The following is a 21,882-nucleotide window of genomic DNA, read 5'->3' as shown; positions in this document are numbered from 1 at the left end:
TTCCTCACTGGTAATTTTATATCATTAGTTAATTTTTTTGCTAATTTGTTTATGAAAATTAGAAGTTTGTGTTCTTTAAGTTGTTCCTAATTTTAGTGACCATATAATTTATAATCCCCATGGGACACTTTTGAAAGTGAGAGTAGCATTACAAATAATTGAAATGTGCACTCTTTGACTTATTTATTTATTGACCTAAAATTGAGTTCATTATGTTGTGGTTCTTATAAAATTATTTTATTGAAAGTGTATTTTCCAAAATAGAATCATTTTAAAACTTTATTAAATAGCATACTCATTTTTCATAACACAAAAAGAATTTATTTATGTTGAGTACTTAAGCAAAAAGTAACCTGAAAATTATTCTTAGAAATTATCCATTTAATTAGTTTCTTGGCTGTATTTGTCACCAATGTTACTGTATCATAAATATTTTTCCGGAGAACATTTTTTTCTCAAAATGTCTCATTTTAAATTTTTCATATAATTGCTTGCAGTGTTCTTCAAAATTAAATTTAGTTTTACTAAATTTAAAATGGTTTTCACTTCCAATTTGCTTTTCTCTATAGATTAAAATATTTTTAATTGAAAGCATACTCTTTCTTCAAGTCATTGAGGTACCTAAAGCTCATAGTAAGTTCTTGGAATTGTTTTTATTTTTTTCATAAAAAATATATAAATAATGCAGACTAAACATTTTGAAGGTTTTGTCTTTTTACTTCAATTCAGAGTACATTTGTTTGAAAAATTATTTTTTCAAGGCAAAATTCATGAAACACATTGCTATGATTCTTTTGAACATCCACTAAATTTGTATGCCACAAAATTGTAGTCCTTTTTAATATCATTCCACCCTAGTTCAAAATATAAATTTACCCAATTAAAAATGGGAGCTCCATTAAAAGATTCTTTTGACAAGCTAAAACTATCACAAAGCTCAATTATGATGTTTTTTAAAGCTAAATCTTGAACCCTTTTTGACCTCATAGTTTATTTCCTCTTTGTTTTTAAAGAAATAAATATATATTTGTTTGAAAGATTTGTTGTCTGATTGTAATTAGTAAATCTGAGAGCTAGTTTTATGTTGTTCCTTTTGTTTTTTACTTAACTTTTCTACAAATTTTGAGAAAAACAGTGTTTTAGAGGTTGTTATGGTTTGACTGTGAGGTGTCCCTCAAAAGCTCATGTGTGAGACAATGCATGAAGTTTTACTGGAGAAATTACTGGGTTATAGCCTTAACTTAATCAGTGAATTATTCCCAACAGGAATGTAGTAACTGGAGGCAGGTGGGGTGTGGCTGAAGGAAGTGGTTCATTGGGGGCATGACTATGGGATATATATTTTGTATTTCTCTCTCTCTGCTTCCTGATTACCAAGTAAGCTGCTCCCCTCTGCAACACTCTTCAACCATCATGTTCAGCCTCTCCTTGAGCCCCAAGAAAAGGAGTTGGCCTTCTATGGACTAAAACCTCTGAAACTATGAGCCCTCAAATAGCTTTTCCTCCTCTAAAACTGTTCTGGTCAGATCCTTTAGTCATAGCAGCAAAAAAAAAAAAAAATGACTAAAGCTAAGGTCTTATTCACAAAGACCTTCAAAAGCATTATTGGACACTGAGACAGATTTACGTAGGTGTTCTTCAAAGGCTCAAATGTTTCTGAAATTTGATTGATGGAGAGGTGCAGAGGCAGTATGTGTGCCCTGCCATGCTGAAGTTTGTTTTATTATTCAATATCAGATTTCTTGCCAACTTTTTATAGTTCATTGTCATAATTGACATACATCTATAAATACTGACAACTACTGCTTTTGTTTCAGTTAATAGAATATAGCAACTTCTTTGGATATAATTATGAATTATGTGTCTCAGTTAATGATTAAAATGTATTTTTACTAAGAATATTGCCTTACATTGGTGCCATCTTGCCTTAAAATTGGTATTTTTACCACAGAATTTTTTTTTCTTTAGAGTTGAACTTTTAAACTCAACTTACTGGGGCTGGGGTAGTAGCTCAGTGGTAGAGCGCTTGCCTCGCAAGTATGAGGCCCTGGGTTCATTCTCAGCACCATATAAAAATAAATAAATAAAATTTACAATAATATTAACAAAAAAAATTGACTGTCAACAGGATGAAGTCCCAAATATTTGGCTCTTCCTGAGTGGATTGGATATAAACAACTGAAACATTATTGAATTACTTGATTCTCTATTTGAAGCATCTGCTGATACTAGTATAAAACCATAACCTTATTACGATGATTGTATTGCAGATATGAATCAGAAGCTTCCTGAGAAAGAACTTCAAATGGAAGAGGTCTGATGGGCTGGTGGAACAAGGGAGTTGTGGTGGTGAGGGTGGTAATGGTAGTGGTGGTTTGTTTATGGGCTTAGGCTTGCATTCAGTGCACCGAGACACTAGGTAAATACCTAAGCACCATTTTAATTGAAATAGCTGCATAATATTAAGAGATTACCCAGGATTGTTTTGAAATCCATTTCAGATTTAATCTAAAAAGGAAAAGGAGGTGTTCAGTCTCTTTTGACATGGAAACATGGTACTGCTTTGAAGAAGTTAGTGACTAAAGACAAAAACAAAGCAAAATAAAAAATACTGAGGTCATCACTACATCCAAGATGGGTAGCTGCATTAACTATTTCCATTAAGACACTGGTAACCAGCAAGGGTTAGCTGTACTCAGTACCTGTGATTTTAGGGACTGTGGAGTCTTCAAAAATACAAGCTATGAAGAATCTGAAGTTGACGAGAAAAGTGATGAATGTCCTATTTTAACTTTAACCAGGGTCCTTAAATGCCTCCATGACACTTGGAAAATGAGAGTAAAGCAGATTTTGAAGCTCCACTGATGAGATTCTAGTTTAGAAAACCAGGCTTGTAAGTAAGCTCAAATGTTTTTTCAGAACAGGCTATAAAAATAATGGAATTATTATTTCTCTTGCTTAGTATGTTATGATAACTAGATATGCTTTTCCACCAACCAGGTAGTGTAGGGAGTGGACTTTATTTGGAAAAATAATTTGTATGCACAGAGGAATGGATAAAATAAAAATGTGGTACATATACACAATGGAATATTACTTGACCATAAAGAGAAATGAAATTATGGCATGTGCTGGTAAGTGGATGAAACTGAAGACTATCATGCTAAGTGAAATAAGCCAATCCTCAAAAAACAAAGGATGAATGTTCTTTCTGATATGTAAGTGCTAACTCACAATAAGCGGGTGGGTGAGTAGGGAAGAATAGAAGCACTTTGATTAGACAAAGGGGAATGAAAAAAAGGGAGGGGGAATGGGAATAGGAAAGATAGTAGAATTAATTGGACATTACTTTCCTATGTTCATATATAAATACAAGACCAAGGTAATTCCACATCATGTACAACCACAAGAATGGAAAGTTGTACTCCATTTATATATAATATGTCAAAATACATTATACTGTTATGTATAACCAAAAATAACAAATAAAAAATGTGTACAGAGTAAAGTAGAAAACCTTTAAAAATCAGAATGTATAATAAATTAATTCAGCTATGATTCAAAGATTCAAATCAAGATCCTATGTTCATAAAAAACAATTACCTGTATTGAAGTTATCCTGTAGAAATAATCAACCTTTCTCCTATGCTATTTCAGTTAATGTGATGTGGCTATTTTGATATGGCTCTTTATTATCTATGAAAAATATTTACCCACCCTATTAAAGCTCCATGAGGTAAATACTATGTTTTCAGGCATTGGATTAACACTATGCACATAATTTCTCATTGATTTTCACCATAACATTATGGAGGAGGCATGGTAAGGAAACTGAGGCCACAAAATGTTAGCTCAACTGGGATTACAAATTTGGTAAGTGATAATACAATGTTTGAAGTCAGGTTTGTTTTTTCCAGAAGGGGTTGTTGCTCCAACTCTTAACACTGCCTCCTGGAATGGTAAGACTTTATGAGCATGTTGGAAAGGAAACACTGCAGTATAGAATTTCTTTACAGACTAAACTGGGTATATTCACTTCTATTTTTCCAGGCCCATATGATCATTAAAGGCTTAAATGTGGCTTTTAGGATATTTGGCTTTAGGATGAACAGGATTTCACAGTGAAAGCACTGGAGATATTTTTGAGGAATTCCAAGGTTTTGAATGCTCTGAACATTTCTTTGAAACTATTGGATATATAAATTAAGCAGATTTCTTGCCTATAAAAGTGAATTCATTTTAAGATTACAAAGAGAGCTCTGCATTCATCTCAAGAATATAATGCTACATGGAGACAGGAGAGCATTGTTATTGAGGGAAAACAATAGAAGCAAATGAAATGATGCCCTAGAATCAAAGACGTGAAATTACGGGAGTAGGGGAAAAGAACAAGGAAAGGAGGGAGAAAAATATAGAGAAAAAGAGAAAGCAAGAAGAAAAAATGGAAAGAAGAAAGGACTTTAATCCAGCTTATGTCAATGGAAGAACTTCAGGATTTAAATATTTACTACTCCCTTTGTAGGAAGTTTCTTACATTTAAATATTGAGTTTTCCCATTTACAAGCTGGAGGGGAACTCCTAACTATCCTCCAGTTAATTTCAATGAGTTTTTGTGTTTGTTCTAAAGATATGTCCCTACATAATTACTGCTATATATCAACCTTTACTTTTTGTATTCTTTTGAGCATAGCACTTTCCAATTCTTAGCAGATTTATGAGGTTCAGGGGCATAATTAGAACTCGACTTCACACTGTGCAGAAAACTGGAGTCTTTCTTCCTTACATCAACCAGTTCTTTTAAGAAGGAAAGGAACAACAACAAAAAGATTAAAATTGTAAGTGAAAACAAGAGTCACCAGATAATGAGCTTGATTAAGAAATGAGTAGATACTTTTCTCATTTTTTCCCTAGTCTTATAGCATATGTGTTTGTTGTTTTCCCCCATGCCCTGGTGCTGGGGATTGAGTACAAGTGAGGCAAGCACTCTACCAACTGAGCTATCTCCCCAGCCAATAGTATGTGTTAAAACAACAACTAGAATCTCCATGTTCCACGAATCCTCCTGTTTATGCTGAGTTATGATGTAATAGTGAGACAATAAATCAGGCTGGGAATTTAACTTGGTGTAGCTAAAGTTCACCATGGAGGGTACTTCAGGTGAGGTAGGCGGCCTGTTTCCAGAAGTTATATGATAAAAGGAAAGGGACCAGGTGAAGGACAAGTGGTAGTTCTTGGGCCAACTAGAGGCCACTGGCCTGGTCTACTCTTGTGTTTTTCTCATATTCAAGAAGCACCCATTGTTTATTTCTTCATATGGTCCAAGCTGCTCACCCCACTGAAACTGGATGAAGTTAAAGCTGTCGGGTTTCTCTTGGAGACCTCAGGAAACAGTGCCTCACAGCTTTTCATCAGTGTCTCAGACAGGACTGCCAACGGTGAAGATCTCTCAGGGAGAAACATGTCATCAAAAACTGCTAGTTCTCAGTCACACCTTTTAATGAAAAAAGAAGTTCCTCTCTTTCCACCCTCTGCTCTTACTGGGAACGCTAAACAAAACAAACAAGTTCTAAAACCTCTCCAGGGTCCTTCTTACCCCTGTCAGGACTGTGTTGCCCACTTTTGGCTACGAGACCTGGTTTTCTTCCCAGAAACCTGGTGGTCTTGGCAAAACCTCACGCAGGTTCCCATGCCACACATACAGAGATTGTAGAGTTTGGTGGTTACAGGGAATGAGCCAGAGAATCTTGAGTTTTAGTCTCTGCTGAGCAACTCAACTCTCTGACCTTGTAGATGAGTCATTTGGATGTCATTGACCAAAAGGGAGAATTTGGGGCAAATATAGGAACCTCTGAAATCCAGATGCTGTTTGTGAGCTGTGTTTTCCCAGATCAAATAAACAAGCACAAAAAACAGTCATCCTGGCCCCATAGAAAAATATTATGTGCCCCAGATGCTTTTGTGGCTGGTGGGTAGCTAAATTAGGTTCTTGTTTTGTCTAAAAGCATTTGAGTATGTATAAAAAATTATATAGCAAAAAAATCTGGTGTCCTGAATCTCCAATTATGAAAACTACTAGTCTTATAATATGTCAGCTGCAAAGCATAAACATAAATTAAAAAACAATTTACCAATAAAACTTGTTGCTTATGTATTGCAGAAAAACTTAAAGCATCAAGTCAAAACATTTAGATGTCCTAGACCATTGCTCACAGTTATACTGTTCTGGAGTTATATCACAATCATCATTACCTATTAAAACTAGAAAGAAGACCCTCAGGGGTCTCAAAACAAAACTAACACATGAGGTGAGTTTTCCTTATAATATTTACTGAGGAAAAAAATTTCCCCTAAGTTCCAATTTCTGTCCAGAAGGTACCTAACATTTAAACTCTTTATCTAGGGCTATTTTCTTTAGAACACTTGTAGGGTTTGGGTGTTTACTTCTGTCTGTGAAGTTCTAGAATAGATGGTCTGGAAATCCCCAAAGAAAGCCAGATTCAGCCATTCTAACTTTCCTAATTCCTGTTTCATCCTTTGAATCAAATCCCCAAGGACTACAGTGATGATCTCCATCTGGCACCTCTCACACTTCCACATGTTGAAAACAACCTTTTGAGCTAGGCAAATCCTACCCTCCTTGTCTTCATTGTCATAGATGTTCCTTGGTTGAAAATCTTTTTGCTGCCCCTTAGACACCAGCTAGGGTAGTCCCTAGTTTTCCTCTAGCTGTCTATCATCTTCTTGAAGGCTTTTGAGCACTCATCCAATCAGTGTGCTATGATCTTAGCAGTTGTATTTAAGGAAGACAATTTGATGTAGAGGTGAAACAATTGAAAAGGAGAGGAAATAGAAACACAGAATTATAATCTTGGGTCTACACAAAGGTGTGAGAGGTTACTATCTCTCTCTGGACCCTACTTTCCTTATCGCCAATGCAGCTAGCTAAGATGCTTACAGACTTTTCTGAGAAAACAATTTAATAATTGAATGCTTTTATCCCCTATTCACATAATTTAAGAGAGGCTGTCCTGAAAAACGTCTTTAGAGCACTTCTTTATGGAGAGAATTTCAAGTCAGGTAGGAGCTAAAGCTAAAGCATGGAAGAGATTTATAGTTTGATAAGGCCATTTAAACTTCTATAAACCAAGTAATAAAACAGCAAGTTAGCATTTATTAAGCACTTCATATGTATAAAAGTTATTCTGTGATTATAAAGTGCATTAACTCATTTCATCCTTGTGATAATACTTTGAAATAAATAGAATTATCACTATTTTAAAGATCAGGAGATGAATAACAGTAAGTTAGTCATCTTTCTGCCACTGAGATAAAGTATCTGAGAAAAAAAACAACTTAAGTGAGAAAAGGTTTATTTTGTCTCATGGTTTCAAAGGTTTTAGTTCATTACAGCTGGTTCCATTGTTTTTGGACCCATAATATGGCAGAACAATAGGGCAGGGAACACATAGTGAAGCAAAACTGCTCATATCATGGTGTCCAGGAAATAAAGAAGAGAGGAAGGGGTTAGTGGTCCAATATCACCTAGGGACCTTAATTCCACTGGGTCCCACATCCTAAAGGTTTCGTCTCTTCCCAGTAGTGCCACGGCTGGCAATCGAGTCTTTAACATATGGCATTTGGAGGTCATTTATAACCCAAACAATAATAGAGAGCTTGCATGCATGATCACAGGGTACACAGCTAATAAATGACAGAACAGTCTAAATAAAAAAATCATATCCTTTAAAAATGTTATGCTAAGAGAGTTCTCACAGAGGGCTTCTACTTTTTCCTGGCCTCTTCTACATAATTTAAATTTTTTTGAAATTGGCTTTAGCTTCGTGAATCTTAGCAGCAATGGCTGTCCACATCTTACCATATAATTGACTCACACAAAGCCTGTTTTTCAGATCTTCTAAACATCTCATATCTAAAGGCTATTCCCCTTTAGTGCATCTACCATTCCTTTCTTTTCATTTCCCTATAGCTTAACTCATTCTTCAACTCATTGTTCAAGTAGTGTTGTTTCTGCACATCTGGTCTACCTCTGATTCTTCTCTATAGCACCCTATTCTCTATAGCACTCTGATTACTCATCAGTCTCTCCCAATAGACTATGGGTCCCACCATCTGCCAGTGTCACCAGGGATGAGTATGATTCAATTCCTTGCCACAGTGCTGGCTGAGAGCAAGTGCTTGTATTTAAGTATAAATGAATGAATGTAATACATGTTCCTTTGGGAAAGGAGGAAAGATTCCTAGAAAGAGCCTAAGTGGAAGACGTGTATCCCAGATAGTACTACCTCTTAATGGTAGCCTTTCAAGGAAACTAAACAAACTTTAGCAACTATTGGGAGAAAAGGTAGTATATTTTCCTCTCAAGGGCCATGGCTGACACCCCTATGACAAAAGACAGATTATAAGAGGTAAGCATAATACATTTATTTAACTAAAGTTTTCCTTGACACAGGAGACTTCTGGAATGAAAATCCAAAGACTCAAGAAAAACTGCACTTTTTTACTTAGGTTTGATGAAGAATGGACAGTCATATAGAACAGTGATTAAACAAAAAGAAGCTATGTCTTAATGATAATAAACTGGGGTGGGATGAGGGGAAATTTGGCAAAGTCTATTTGTCCGGATTCCTTTATGTATAATATGCCTTTCCTCTAGGCATAGGGCAGGATACCTGCCACATGAAAGTCTCAAAACAAGGGTGGGAGAAGGTCAGAAAGACATTTATACTTCTGCAGTTTTATCAATTTCCTTAAACTAAAAATTCTCAGTACGCCAAGATTGCATTTCCTGCATCCCATCTCAAATTCCCAGAGGTTTTTTTTTTTGTTTTTTTTTTTAATGAGTAGCACCCATGTCTTTGTGTCTTTATTATCTAGTACAGAATCCTGTCAATAGTAGGTTATTGAGTAACAAGTTTCGAAGGCAGGCTTTTACCATAAAGAGAAGAGGGCTCATCTGGAGAACTGACTGGGAAAAGAGACCCCCAACAAATGTTGGGAAGGGAATTGAGGTATCTGAAGAGGAGCACTGACATGGTGTCATCAAGGGCAGAGCTGAACTATCTTACCTATGGTTGGGAATAATAGTTTGAAAAATATCTTTGAGGTTACCCAAAGTATAACGAAAGTTCCTTGTGCTTTTCCAATACCAAGCATTCAAGTTATTTTTCTCTCTCTCAGATTCAGGCAGTTCTGGGGTCTGGAAGCTGGGTTAGGCATATCTCTTTTGTACACTGTCTCTGTATTTGTCCATGTTTGCTAATCAGCTTCTTCTGAGGGAAAATGAGCTGCCAAGAGCCCAGTGAGTGCCTGGCACATGGAAGGGACAGTGGATAAATCCTTGAACAAATGAATGAAATGAATAAATGGCTGAAGAGTTTTAAGCTGCAGATATGGCATATTTTAAGTCAAGTTGGGTCTCAAAGCTGAGGAAAGATCTAGATAACCTAAGTATCAGCCAGTCCTGTTCCTTATCTTTCATCCTATAAACATGTACTAATTAATCACTCTTCATATAGCACTCAAATAAGACACTGAAAACACACAGATCTGTAAGGAAAAAAAAAACTGCCTATAAGGAGTTTATGATAGAGGTGGGGGTAATTGCCCCAGGAGATCAAATATTGCTTAATATCGGCAAATAGTGATAGATCATCTTACTTTTTTGAATCTCTAAATTCAAGAAAGTGGCTTTGTTTACTGAACAGAGAATGAGCTAAACATGAGAGTTTGAGCACAGGACTTCCTACTGAAGGACTGAAGGAATAGTCTGAATGTGTGCTTGTTTAGCTGCTATGAAATTTAGTATAAAATCAAGTATAGAAGATTTATCTCTATTTATCTCAGCAATTACTTAGCTGCCAGGAAATTTCGCATTTTGGTTGCTTCCCATTTAAAGTTTTAGCTAAGGTATATAATTTCTTATCTTTCTAAATCTATCAAGAAGTGTCTTCTACTCATTTCAAGAAGTGCTTATTATCTATTATGGGACAAGATGGAAAATTCACAAGCAGAGGTGAAAATGTCAGTCATGTCCTAGGACTGAAGATAAGTCAGTGTATCCACCCCAGTAGGCATTTCCTCTATTTCATAGTGAAAGGGAGAACTGCATTGATTCCAGTCCTATTAATTTTGTTTGATGTTAAATGACGGTAGGTACCTCACCAAGTTGTCATAAGAATTAAAAAACAATTGAGCAAATGTCTTAGTTCTCAATGAATGGCTGTGTATCCCTCACCCCTGTGCCACTTGACACACACATAGAGCACACATGCAAACACACCCCTCAGCCAGTGCCTAGCAGTTATGATGGGGTGTGGCAGGGCCAGAGAGATGTTCACAGGAGACTCACAGATCTCATGTCCTGGATTAGCAGAAAGCACCCACATGCAGAAAAATGTATGCCCTTGGACTCTGGCAAATCAAAGGTAGGCTTCCCTGAAGCAGGAGTAGATGAAAAAAAAAAGTCCCAGACAAAAGGACTTTGGTTGGAATACCCATTTCTAGGCATTTGTGATGCCAGTCATAGCTGGCAAGACTCCCTTTTCCAAGAGGGGAACTCCCTCCATGATGGCTTAGGGAAAAAATCCAGACTTCACCCCGTCTCTTTCCAGAAAACAAGAATCTCTCAGTTTGTGTTTACGAGAAGATTCTCAGTTTTGCCCCAGCTGGAGGTGAAAAGAATGTCACCCTCCTCTCAGCCGAGTGGAGCCCACAGAATTTGATGAGGGTGTGGGGTTGTTTCTCTCAGCATGTGTGTGTGTTGGGGGGAGCGAGGCAGGAGACGTATTGGGATAACCGCCTCAGAGCTGGATTCTCCTCACATTTGTACACTGGCTGTGTTGTGCATGAGGGGCTGAAGATGAGCCAGAAATAATTCCCTCTTGAGACAGAGCAGGGCAGTTCCTACTGGCTCCGTCAAGGGAGGCCCCCCCTCATCTCTTCTGGAGGAACTGCTGTTGACAGATTGCTGGTCCTTTCAGTTCAAACCTCCACGTTGAGAATGTGGACGGAACACTGGGGAGGGAGAAGGTTGCTTACATGTGAGGCAATTTGCTGTGGTAGGTGAGACAGGCTTGCTACTGCTTGGGGCCTGACCCCTGCTCAGGACCATGGAGCTGGGGTGATGTTGGTATAATCTCAGGTTCTGAGTTAAGACACAATGGACGACTTCTTGCATGTGCACTGGACTATGGCCCATAGGTGTTATATCTGACCAGTTTCTTGTGTTTTTATCCCAACGGGAATATGGCTGAGTGACCCAGTTGTGGAGGCTGGAAGTGAGACTGTCGGTAGCTTCCATTACTAAGTCTTGGCAAAGTAGATCAAGGAAGTCGCAGAAAAGAGTCAGCCCAAGTGAAAACTTATGCACTCTGGGGGAAAGTATTTTGGTTCTCTGGACGTAACTCTAATGAATGTTCTGGGACAAATAGTGTGGACCTCATGTTCTACATTCAGCTTTGTCTACTGTCTTCCAGCAATTGCAGGGCAGGGGTATTAGCATCTATATTCCCTACTCCTCCATCTCCCAGCCCCATGGATTTCTAGGCAGTCTTGCTGGGCCAATCTGAATCTAAAAAGCAAACAAACCTCTGTTGTCATGTTTAGTCGTCACTTATTTTACTGAACTTGAAAGGAGTAAACATCTCATTTGGGGGAAGAGGCAGTGGAAATGTATTTTAGAAGAAACAGTTTCAATAATGATAATGAGGATACCCCTCAGATGAGTGGGGCCCTTGCTTCTCACTTCTGTGCTCCCGTAGCTCTCATTTGGCTGGCCTCCTTGGCTTGGCATGCTTGACCCACTTCATCTCCTGCTTCTCCTGTTGGCTCAGCTCCCATTCTCCTCTTGGCTCCTGTAGCTCAGTTCCTGGCTGGCTGCACTAATCCCACATAATATTTTACGCAAATTTATATGAACCCTGATACAAAGCTTAGCAAGGAGGCACTGTTTCTTTTCTTTGATAGAATTAATAATTTATAACTTGGCTCTCTAAGAAGTCAGTCCAACTTGTGGGTCCTTAGTTTCAGCTCATAAGAAACATTCTCAGACCAACCCCCAAAGAAAAAGATTTCCTATTCCTCTGCCCCTGTCCTGGCCCCTCAAAGTACCGTCTACTTTGAAAATTCCCACCAGTCTCATTTAGAACCACACTTAAACAAGTTGCCTGGGAATTTCTCCCAGAAAGCTCCCATCTGCCCCACCCCTTGGGGCTTGATTTCCCACAGACCCTTGGGTGGTTTAGATTGTTGTCTACATCAACAACATGATAAACTTATTGTGGCTGCCCAGGCTTCTCCAAAGAGTTGTGGGAATCATTTGTGAATTACTTCTTTGATTTTTCTTAAACAAAATTCGTTTTCCCCTCATGTTAAATAACTGTTCCCAGAGTGGTTTCTTTAGTGGCATTGTAACACTAAAGAAGAAGATGTGACCCCTTGTTCTAAATGAAATCAATGAAGTCACTGACTCTGGATTTTCAATTAGGATAATTCAAGTTCAGCCCAAACAAGCATCTTTATCTGCCCCTGATGCCTCAGGAATAAGAAAGCCTTTTCCCACTGTAAGTTTTCAACACTGTAGAGAACATCTAAGTTATGAGGGTATATATTTCTACACATATATACAGTCTATACACATAGACTGCTCTGGGAAAACAGAATAGAATTTCTCTGCTTCTTATTTTCTTTATGCAAGACTAAGAGTACATTGTAGCATCTAGTGCCTCAAACTTTTCAACAAGTGACAACCTGTGGAAAAAAAGCTTCGTGTCATTTTTCCTCAAGCAGCATGGGTGGTGGTGCTCGTGAAAGTTGGCTTTCTGTGCTTATAGCTCCAGCTCTGAGAATAAAATTTCTGCCTTCTATTTAAATGTCTCATTCCTCATTTTTGTTACAAGGAGTCATGGCAAAATACCCATGCAGGGACGCCTTCTCAAGTGTCAGTAAAGATAATTGAGATGAACAAGAGGAGTATTTCTTCCTAGGTGCATGATCAAAATTCCAAAGTCTCATTTTTAAATAAAGCATCTAAAGCTCAGACATGTGGCCATATTTTTTCAAGTCATACATCAATTGAGTAATAGAGATAGGACTAAAGTGTAATTCTTCATACTCTTCTAGTGTTTCTTTCTCCTTTAAAATTTTATTTATTATCATTCTATGTCCAAAGTGCTTCTAGCAGTGTTCTGGGTACTAGAGCTATTATTAGAATCTTTTCCCAGGAGAACTCCATGTCATATTATTCTCAGTATATTCATAGTCACTAATTAATAATGAGGTAAATATATGCAAATGGGCATCTGCAGAACAGGCTTGTTTTAGTCAATGTATATAAGGCTCAGTAACTACTCTACACATGACCAGTTTAACACACACACACAAACACACACCCTCTCACCTAGTGATCAGAACTTAGGACTCAGTAACCAAAACAAAAAGGCCTATGAGGCCAGGTCCTACAAATATAGAAGGTAAAGCAAAGTGAGAGTAAAATTCTGTAAAATTTACTTGAAAGATCATGCTCTTGCTCCTTTTAAACGAATTCTTAATTTACTAATAGGTTTTGATTTACAAAAGGTTAGCAGCATTCAGTCTGCTCTACTAAGATCTTACACCAGTAGAATGAACTCGTCATGACTAATAAGAGAAAGTGATACAATAGTATTCACTGAAGTCCATACTTTATTCAGATTTAATTCGGTTTTACATATTGTTTCTGTTTTTCTCCCAACTCCCATCCTGGATACCACATTACATTTCCTGGTCATATCTCCTCTGTACTGTGACTGTCCCAGGCTGCCGTTTTCTTGAAGACCTTAACTGTTTACGAGGGAATGGTTAGGTGTTCTGTAGAATACCTTTCAGCCTGGGGTGTCTGATGGTTTTCTGATGAACAGAGTCGGGTTGTGGGTTTTATGGTGAGAGAACTGTCTTGCATGGGATTGAGATTACACACTACTAGCATGTTTGACCACTCTGATGCCAACCTTGATTATCTCGCTGAGGTAGTACTGCCAGATTTCTCCCACTGTAAAATCACTCTTTTGTCGTTTTCCATAAGGAACTCTTTGGAAGAAAGCAACTATTCAGAGACCACACTTGAAATATGCTGTTCATCTCTGAGGGGGCACTTGCTCTAGAAATTATTTAGAATTTGCCTTTGCTTTTAAAATAAGAATGTATATGCTATTAGAGTATAAGTGTAATCACAAAAAAATAGTAATAGCAGTATTAGAACATGAAAAGGATAAAATGCAAAAAGTTCTTATACCTAGCTCTATTTTCCTGATTAGATGAGAACTATGTTTGATAATTTGCACACCCATATGTAATCAGGTGGAATTGTCGACATTATTCACTCAGGAAAATGTTTTGGTATCTATTGTTTATTAAACCCTGTTTTTCATTGTTTGATCTCCAAAACCAAACTGTGAAAGGTACGGAAAGTTCCACCACTCTCACTCAGTTTTCAGATGAGAACACCATGGCAGAAAGTTGATTGAGTTGCAACGAATACCCAGGTTTCTGGAAAACAAGTGTAATGCTTGACTCTATTAAAAAAATGTGGACACTCTGACACCACTATAAAGAAGAACAGAACAGGCTGCTTTTATTAAATATTTCCCAAGCTAATCCTTATTTGCTGAGCCATACCTGCCACTGAGAAGTCAAGGATTCGGTTTGAGGTTTTGTTGGCTCATCTTAAAAGTCCAACTCATCCAAACATAACCCCTTCCCTACCACTGCTCCCCTTCCATTCTGTAAACTAGTATAGTCACTATGTCTGCATTCCTGCTATTGAAAACAAGTAGTATAGGAACTTGTCTCAAGTGTTTGCATTTTAAAGGTATTGCCAATGTGTCCACATGGACTTTTTGCTGTAGAGCTTTGGTGTCTCTTAAGAATTCGATTTATTCTAGCAATTTATAAATCAGCCCAGTACTCTTTTTAAAAATAATGAGTATCTAGTACACAGATAGCATTTTAATTAGATATCATAGCAAATGTCCTCAAAAGGAATAGGGTGCAGCAGGATAATTGGGACTGGAAGGTTTATGATCTAAAATTCATAAAGAAAATGATAGAGTAAGGATTGGGGATGGAGACTGAGATGAACAGGAAATGTTGGACTGACATGAGATGGGAAATGGTTAGAGAGAAGTAGGGGAGAGGAAATGTAGAGAAAGGGCTGTAGAGATTATAATATGCTTCTTCTTGTTTAATCTTTCCTCTGAATTTGGTATTTATCCACCATTTTAAAGACAAAGAGACTGACAGGTTACAAAGCTTGCTCAAGTTTACAAGACATGAAAGTGGCAGAAGAAAAAGTTGAACAATTGTCTTTTGACTCAATGGCAAGGTTCTTCCAATGACATTAATAAACAGCTCTCTTAGCAAAGTGTCATAAAAAGAGACCACTAAATGAATATAAATGAGTCAATTATATCATTTAAAAATAATATAAGTCATAGATAAAATATATGGTGTTTATTTCAATCTATATTATATCTGAGGGGTTTTCAGAGCTTGCAGAGATCAGAGAAAGTTTCATATATGAAAGAGCTTGACCTGGGATTTTTAAAGATTAAGGGAAGAAAGGGGCACAAAAAAGAAGAAAATAGGCAGGGAAAAGGCATTAAGTCTAATTAGAGCAGAAGACATAATTCAAGGTAGAAAATGGAGTTTGAAGTTAGTATATTGGTCAATTTTGTGGCTGTGCTCAAAAAGCTCCAGATTCAAGTAGCCTTGCCAACAGTCATTCATTTCTTGCTCATGAGTGTGCATGTTACTATGCTGCCTCTGTTATATTTGATTAAGTTTCTTGGGTTCAACAGAATTTGACTCTTGAATACAGGTCAGATCACATGTTTTCATCATAGAACCCAAGTTGCAGGATGTATGGTACCAAAAGCATGCTTGCTAAAAGATGTCACACACTCATGAGGGCAGGTGGAATCTTGCCATGGCTTTAAAAGCCTTTGCTCAGAACTAACACTTTGTTACTTCCATTTGCTACATTTGGCAAGAGAAAGTGGCATGTCCAAGCCTGATACCAGTATTCTGCCCAGAGGGAAGTCATGGTGAAGATGGGAATAAATGAAAGAACTGTGAATAAATCAAACTATATGTCAAAGTTTGAATAAACATTGGAAAGAAGTGTAGGCATGTGATAGAAGACCATAAAAATAAGAAAGGGCTTCACATGATTGTAAGAACCCATGCATTTTCTTAAGCTAGAAAATGGCAGAATGATGTTAATGTTTCAAGAAGTTCAAAATTAAAGCAGACTACATAAGGTGGGACAAAGATGGAAAAAATTAATTACCCAAAAGAACAGAGCAGTGCCTACTATGGTAGCAGAGAACTAAGGCTTACCCAATAAGACAAGCAGAATAAAAGGAAATGACAACTTAAGTGTTCACTTAGAAGTCACTAATGACCAAAAACTTTTCAAAAAGTCAACCCAATACTTTAGACTTTTGTCTTGGAAGAACCAGCTTATATCTAAGAGAGGGAAAAAAGGAATAGCATGATGGAGTCCCTTCAGGAAATGCTGATTTGAGGTGATTGAGTTTCTAACTGGATACACATGGAAAGCAGCAATCACATAGAAAAAGAGTCCAGATAAGAAGTCAAAGCTAAAAAAAATAGATCTTGCAATCATCTGCTAGTTGATTTTAGACTCATCTGTATAAAAATAGATTTAGATCATCAATGTGGATTAAATCACTTAAAAAATTAAAAGAGTGAGAGAAGAGTTAATTTATGAAGAAAAGATTTCAAGTCATGGGAATTATATGGATAATATATTTTCCATATTGTTAACCATATTTATGGTTAAAAAATACGGAGATAAGCTAATCCTTCCAAAGCTAGACTGCCATTGCTATTTTGAGTACTCCTAGGTTTATTAAGCAAAATACAATATTTTTCTTTGGCCTTAAAATTATTCTAGTGTGAGTATTCTAGTGCCCTTTCTGGCATCCACTGAAAACATGGTAATTACTAAACCCTCTAGATCAGCTAAGGGAGAAGGAAGACCTTTGAGAAAAGGTTACTAGGACACCAGTCTATGTGTCAAAGTTCTGATGGTCACACCACTGACCAGTATCATGGAATGAAATTCCTTCTAAATTAGGATTCTAGGATTGGAAAGTTCTTCTTGCTTAGCCATGAAAGCTTGAGGAATTGTTCAGGAACTTATTCAAATTAGGAGTCTCTTTAAGTAGTGAAATACAAAGTTTCTATGTACCAAGAAATCAAAGTTTTGTTTTTGAACCTTTATTCTCTATGCAAAATACTGTTAAATCCAGTTTAAATATCATCCATGCAGGTTTTATCTCTCTGCTACTAAGCTTTTCATCTGAAGTCTATGCATTTCTAGAACTTTCACCATTCCTTTTTTTTCCCCTAGTGATGGTGGGTCAAATAGAGACACCTGGATAGCCTCTTCAAAAAGGGAGCAGGCCTTCGAGCATGTTGTGAAGTCTGATTCCTCCCCTTGAAGGCAACGGAGGGCCATGGTAGCATCCACTCATGAGTTTATTCCTTATTTGAGGTTAATTCCATGGGCCAATTATTCTCTTCTAATAGCAGCATTAAAAGCATGTAAGAAGCATTATACTTTAATATGTTACAATAGGCAGAACTTTTCTTTTTGAGAAAACGGCACATAGACACCACTTTACTGTGCTTGCTGGGTGGCACCAAGATGTGTTTCAGACCTAAATAAGATAATTTTTTCAAGAATCTCCTAAAACAGTTTTCATATCAGTAGTTTCAACATGTCCCATAGGCCAGGGCCACCCACTATCAAGTTTTTTTCTGTTACATAATAAAAGGTTAAAGAGTATAATATACCATATATGTAAATGTGTATATAAACATACATGTTTGTATGTATACATATATATTAAGTAAGTAAAATATACAGTTATGCCTTTGTATAACTTCAAGCTGTCTTTCCTTTAGAAGGGCTGTTCTTTATTCTAACACTATAATATTTGATTTCAGGGTAAAAAATGTCCTCTCCCTTTTTAAATCAAATTGAAAGAGGCAAGTGTTGTATGGCCCATAAGTCTGTGGCCTCTAGAGCTACATTTTCTTGGTTAAAGCATCATCTTTCCACCAGTTAGCTATGTGGCTTTGGGCAAGTTGGTTAACCTTGCTACCCAATTCTTGGGGTTGCTATAAGGATTAAACAGGGTTATGTATTTATTTCAAAATGGCTATAGTGCTTATAGTGCTTATTCTGAGTCAGTCATTGCTGCAGGCACTTGACAAATGTTGATTTCCTTAAAGCTCACAGCAAAATTTATGAGATAACACTTGATTACTTTTATTTTATCTTATGAGAGAGGAAACTGATGCACCAAGAACCTAATGGCTTGTCCAGCCACATGCTTGCTAAGGGGAGAATTGATATTCTCACTAAGGAAGTGTGGCTTTAGAGCCTCTGGGAAAGTGCACAGCATAGCTTGTGGTGTTGATCATCGTCATTACTGTTGATAGGAATTTTTTGTTGTTGTTTTTATCCTCATTTGTTAAAACACTAAAATTGGTATTCTAAATGGCTTCTTGGATCTTAACATCCCCCAGAGTCTCATATGCTAAATGTATGGTCACCAACCTATAACATTATTGGGAGGTGTGGAACATTTAGGAGATGGGGTCTAGTGAAAGGAAGTTAGGTCATTGGAGGATTGCATTGAAGGGGATTTGGGAGCCCCCTTTTCTCTTTCTCTGTGCTCCCCACTTGCCATGAAGGGAATAGACCTCCTGAACCACATGCTCCCACCATGATGCACTATCTTCACAGAAACAAAGAACAGGAACAGGTCACCATGGAGTGAAACCTTGGAAATTGTTGACCAAAATAAATCTTTCCCCCTTAAAAGTGGTTAATCTCAGATATTTATCACAGCAAAGGAAAGCTCACTAAAAGTCCCCTTATTTAGTTTTTAAATTTTTCTGTATGAAATTGAAAAATGCAGAAATTTACTCAATTTTACAATGTTTCTAAGTCTCTAAGGTTAAATCATATTTTCTGGCTTCCCCACTGCTCTGAATTTAAGTAAAGATTCAAGGAGATAACGTAAGTGAAAACAATTTTGAAAAATCATGATTCAAGCATGAGTTGTTTTTGTCAACAGTAAGAAATAGTTTTCATTTTTTTTATGATGTTATGATGTAGAGTGACTCTAAATGGCAGTAGGGTGAGGGAGAGGAAGGTTTCTCTGCTTATCCTTGCACACACACACACACACAATGATGAAAACCCCTTCAGTGTGGTGGTTTCATAACAGCTAGTTTCATGCTATTTTTAAAAACAGCATGAGGTTTGAAAACCTTGGGACATCAGAAGGTACATGACTACCACATTTTTAACTGGGTTTTTAAAAATGGGCTGGGGAACCAAGGAATCTCAAGTCACTGTATGCAAGACAGTGAAGCTCTAGTGGGCAAAGCATCCAGGCTGTAGATATTTGCACAATTTTACTAGTACAAACACCCAAGGTACCAAAGCTTTCATGGAAATTCTGGCTGTGAACTGGTGTTAACTTTGGCATAGGCTTGAAGCTATTTTCAGAACCCTTCACAAACTTACAGGAAGTACCTTCCCTTTTTATTTACATTTGGTATTGTTATTTTTAAGTACGCATTACACACATAGAAAGGCTTCTTTCCTTTGCCTCTCTTAATAGTCATGTTTTTAAAATCACACATATATGAACAGCCATGAAAACATAAACACACTCTTTAGGCTGAGCTCATCTCACAAAAAAAAAAAAATAGAAAATAAAATAAAACACCTCAACTCTTGCCTAAGATGCTAGACTTGATGGCTCTTTCTAGCAAAGCTTACGGGCTCACAGACTTGGTTAAGACGACTGAATCTCCCTGGGCTCCAGTGTGAGCTGTGGCAAAATCAATAAACAAATAAATAAAGTAAAGTAAAGACCAGAGGCTCCGTGGAGAGTTGGGGCTCCTTGTCTCTTTCATGAGTAATGAATGTGGCAACCACAGAGACTTGGAAAGGACCAGTATTCTCAAATCTCAAGCTGACTTTCAAGTAGGTCAGTGTACAATTATGGGGACTTTTGTCGGGGGAGGGGGCAAGGAAAAACTAAGAAAGGAGGTTCAGGCATTTTTATTTGTTTATGCAATTGACAATAGGGCTAGGAAAGGAGGGTATGAAAAGAATTGCTGGAAATCATCTCTCCCTTCCTCCTGAAATTTGTGTGTTCAGGTTTGAATGTCCAGCACCAGTTGTGCAATGTGACTAAATTTCCCAGCCAGTCTCTAGAGAAGTAAGACAACTTGTGCCCAAAGAGGCCCACCTGAGGAGGCCATCTGTCTCAAGTCTGTTTCAGTGTCCTGGGTGGTCTCGGGCTCTTGAAAGGGAACATCTTTCTCTTGAGAAATACACATGAAGTAAACAGAACAGAAGCTGGCTCTGACACAATGGCCTCTCCATTCCATCCCAAACCCTCATGTTTTCTCCAATACTGGGGGGAGGGGGTTCATGTTTCAGCTGCTTTTATGCCTGCTTCTAAACACCAGTTAAGAGAAGTAGCAAGAGAGAGGGAAGAGAGTGAGGCACCCAGAGAGTACTTGCAGATCAAGAAGAGGGCTCAACAACTGCGGCCATCTTGGTGATGGTGACTTCTTTCTTCACAACTCAATGGTCTTTTTCAAGGTCATAGAGGGCCAGAAAGATAGAAATGTTGTCCCTTGTTCCATGCAAAATAGCTGCTATACCACAGAACAGATTTGTTCTATTTTTACAAGGAAAATATATTTGGAACATTAATATGGACTTCAATTTGTACAGAAATTGCATTTCACTATCATATGCATAGGAAGCAGGAAAAATAAGGTAATTTAAATTCTTCAACTTTATGAATAGAGATCTCTGCTCACTTCTATGCAGTATGTATGAATGCCTACTTAACATGTTGTTCATAACCTATTTTTCACAAATTTAAAGTGTTTTATGATTCAAAGGTGATGTCAATAATTCTCCAAAGAACAGAGCAATGTGGTTCAGACAGATGGTTCTTTAAGAGAAAGCTAGAAGCCTCAAACTGCATTGAGAACAAACCATGTCTGGAACAACCAAGACTAACCAGGCCTTTGCTGAGAGTCTGGGGAAAGAAGGAATCTGTTTGGCTGCACTAGTCATAAAAATATTTATCACTTACTCATCTAATAAGCAGAGCTCTGGGAGTGAAGAGGAAAAAAAGGAAGATAGAAAAGGAAAGAGACTTTTTAAACTTCACAATTATGAGATTAGAGAGGACAGATGAATATCAAAAACTAAAGACAAAAAAAAATCATGATAGTCTCATTGGCTTTTTAATTTTTTTTTCATTTAAAGCCATTAGGATAAAAATAAATTCCAGGAGAAGATGGCCGCTGCGTACGGGGGTTGCTGAAGTGCTGAGCGTGGTGCTCAAAGCAGCGGCTTTAATAGAGATTTCGCACAGTCTGTTACAGCTCCTTTCACCGTTAATCTGTAGCGGACCACTTTGCCAAGGAGCAGGAAGAACAAAGAAATCGAAAAAGAGACGCTTGGATGCTCAGAGCTGCGGGCGCTTTGCTCCCATCTGCTTCCTCTTTCGCTTCGCTCCGGGCAGAGAAGCTGAATGTGTAATCAGCAGTGGATTGTAAGTACCCGAGGCAAAGAAAGCTCAGTGCGCCCCGCCTTTTTTTTCTTTTTTTTTTTGAATATTTTTTATACAGGGAGAGTTTGTGGATTGGGATTGTTGGCGGGGCTATGGTTTCTGTGCCGAAAATCCACTCCGCAGGAGCCGCCATTTGCTTTCTGCTTGCTGTCTTGATGGCTCTGTATACACTGTC

General features: G+C 37.6%; 1 protein-coding gene across 1 annotated transcript in view; it reads left to right on the top strand.

The window, feature by feature from the left end:
• The window catches only part of LOC125616621 (dnaJ homolog subfamily A member 1-like), a 120,583-nt gene extending 103,058 nt beyond the window's left edge, over positions 1 to 17,525 (top strand). The window contains exon 3 of the mRNA XM_048802436.1: positions 17,435 to 17,525. Within this exon, the coding sequence (XP_048658393.1) occupies positions 17,435 to 17,525 (91 nt within the window). The remainder of the gene's footprint in view (positions 1 to 17,434) is intronic.
• Positions 17,526 to 21,882: the final 4,357 nt, after the last annotated feature.

The sequence above is a fragment of the Marmota marmota genome, unplaced genomic scaffold (genome assembly GCF_001458135.2).
Source record: "Marmota marmota marmota unplaced genomic scaffold, marMar, whole genome shotgun sequence".
Lineage (NCBI taxonomy): Eukaryota > Metazoa > Chordata > Mammalia > Rodentia > Sciuridae > Marmota > Marmota marmota.
This window is presented reverse-complemented; position numbering and strand designations above follow the sequence as displayed.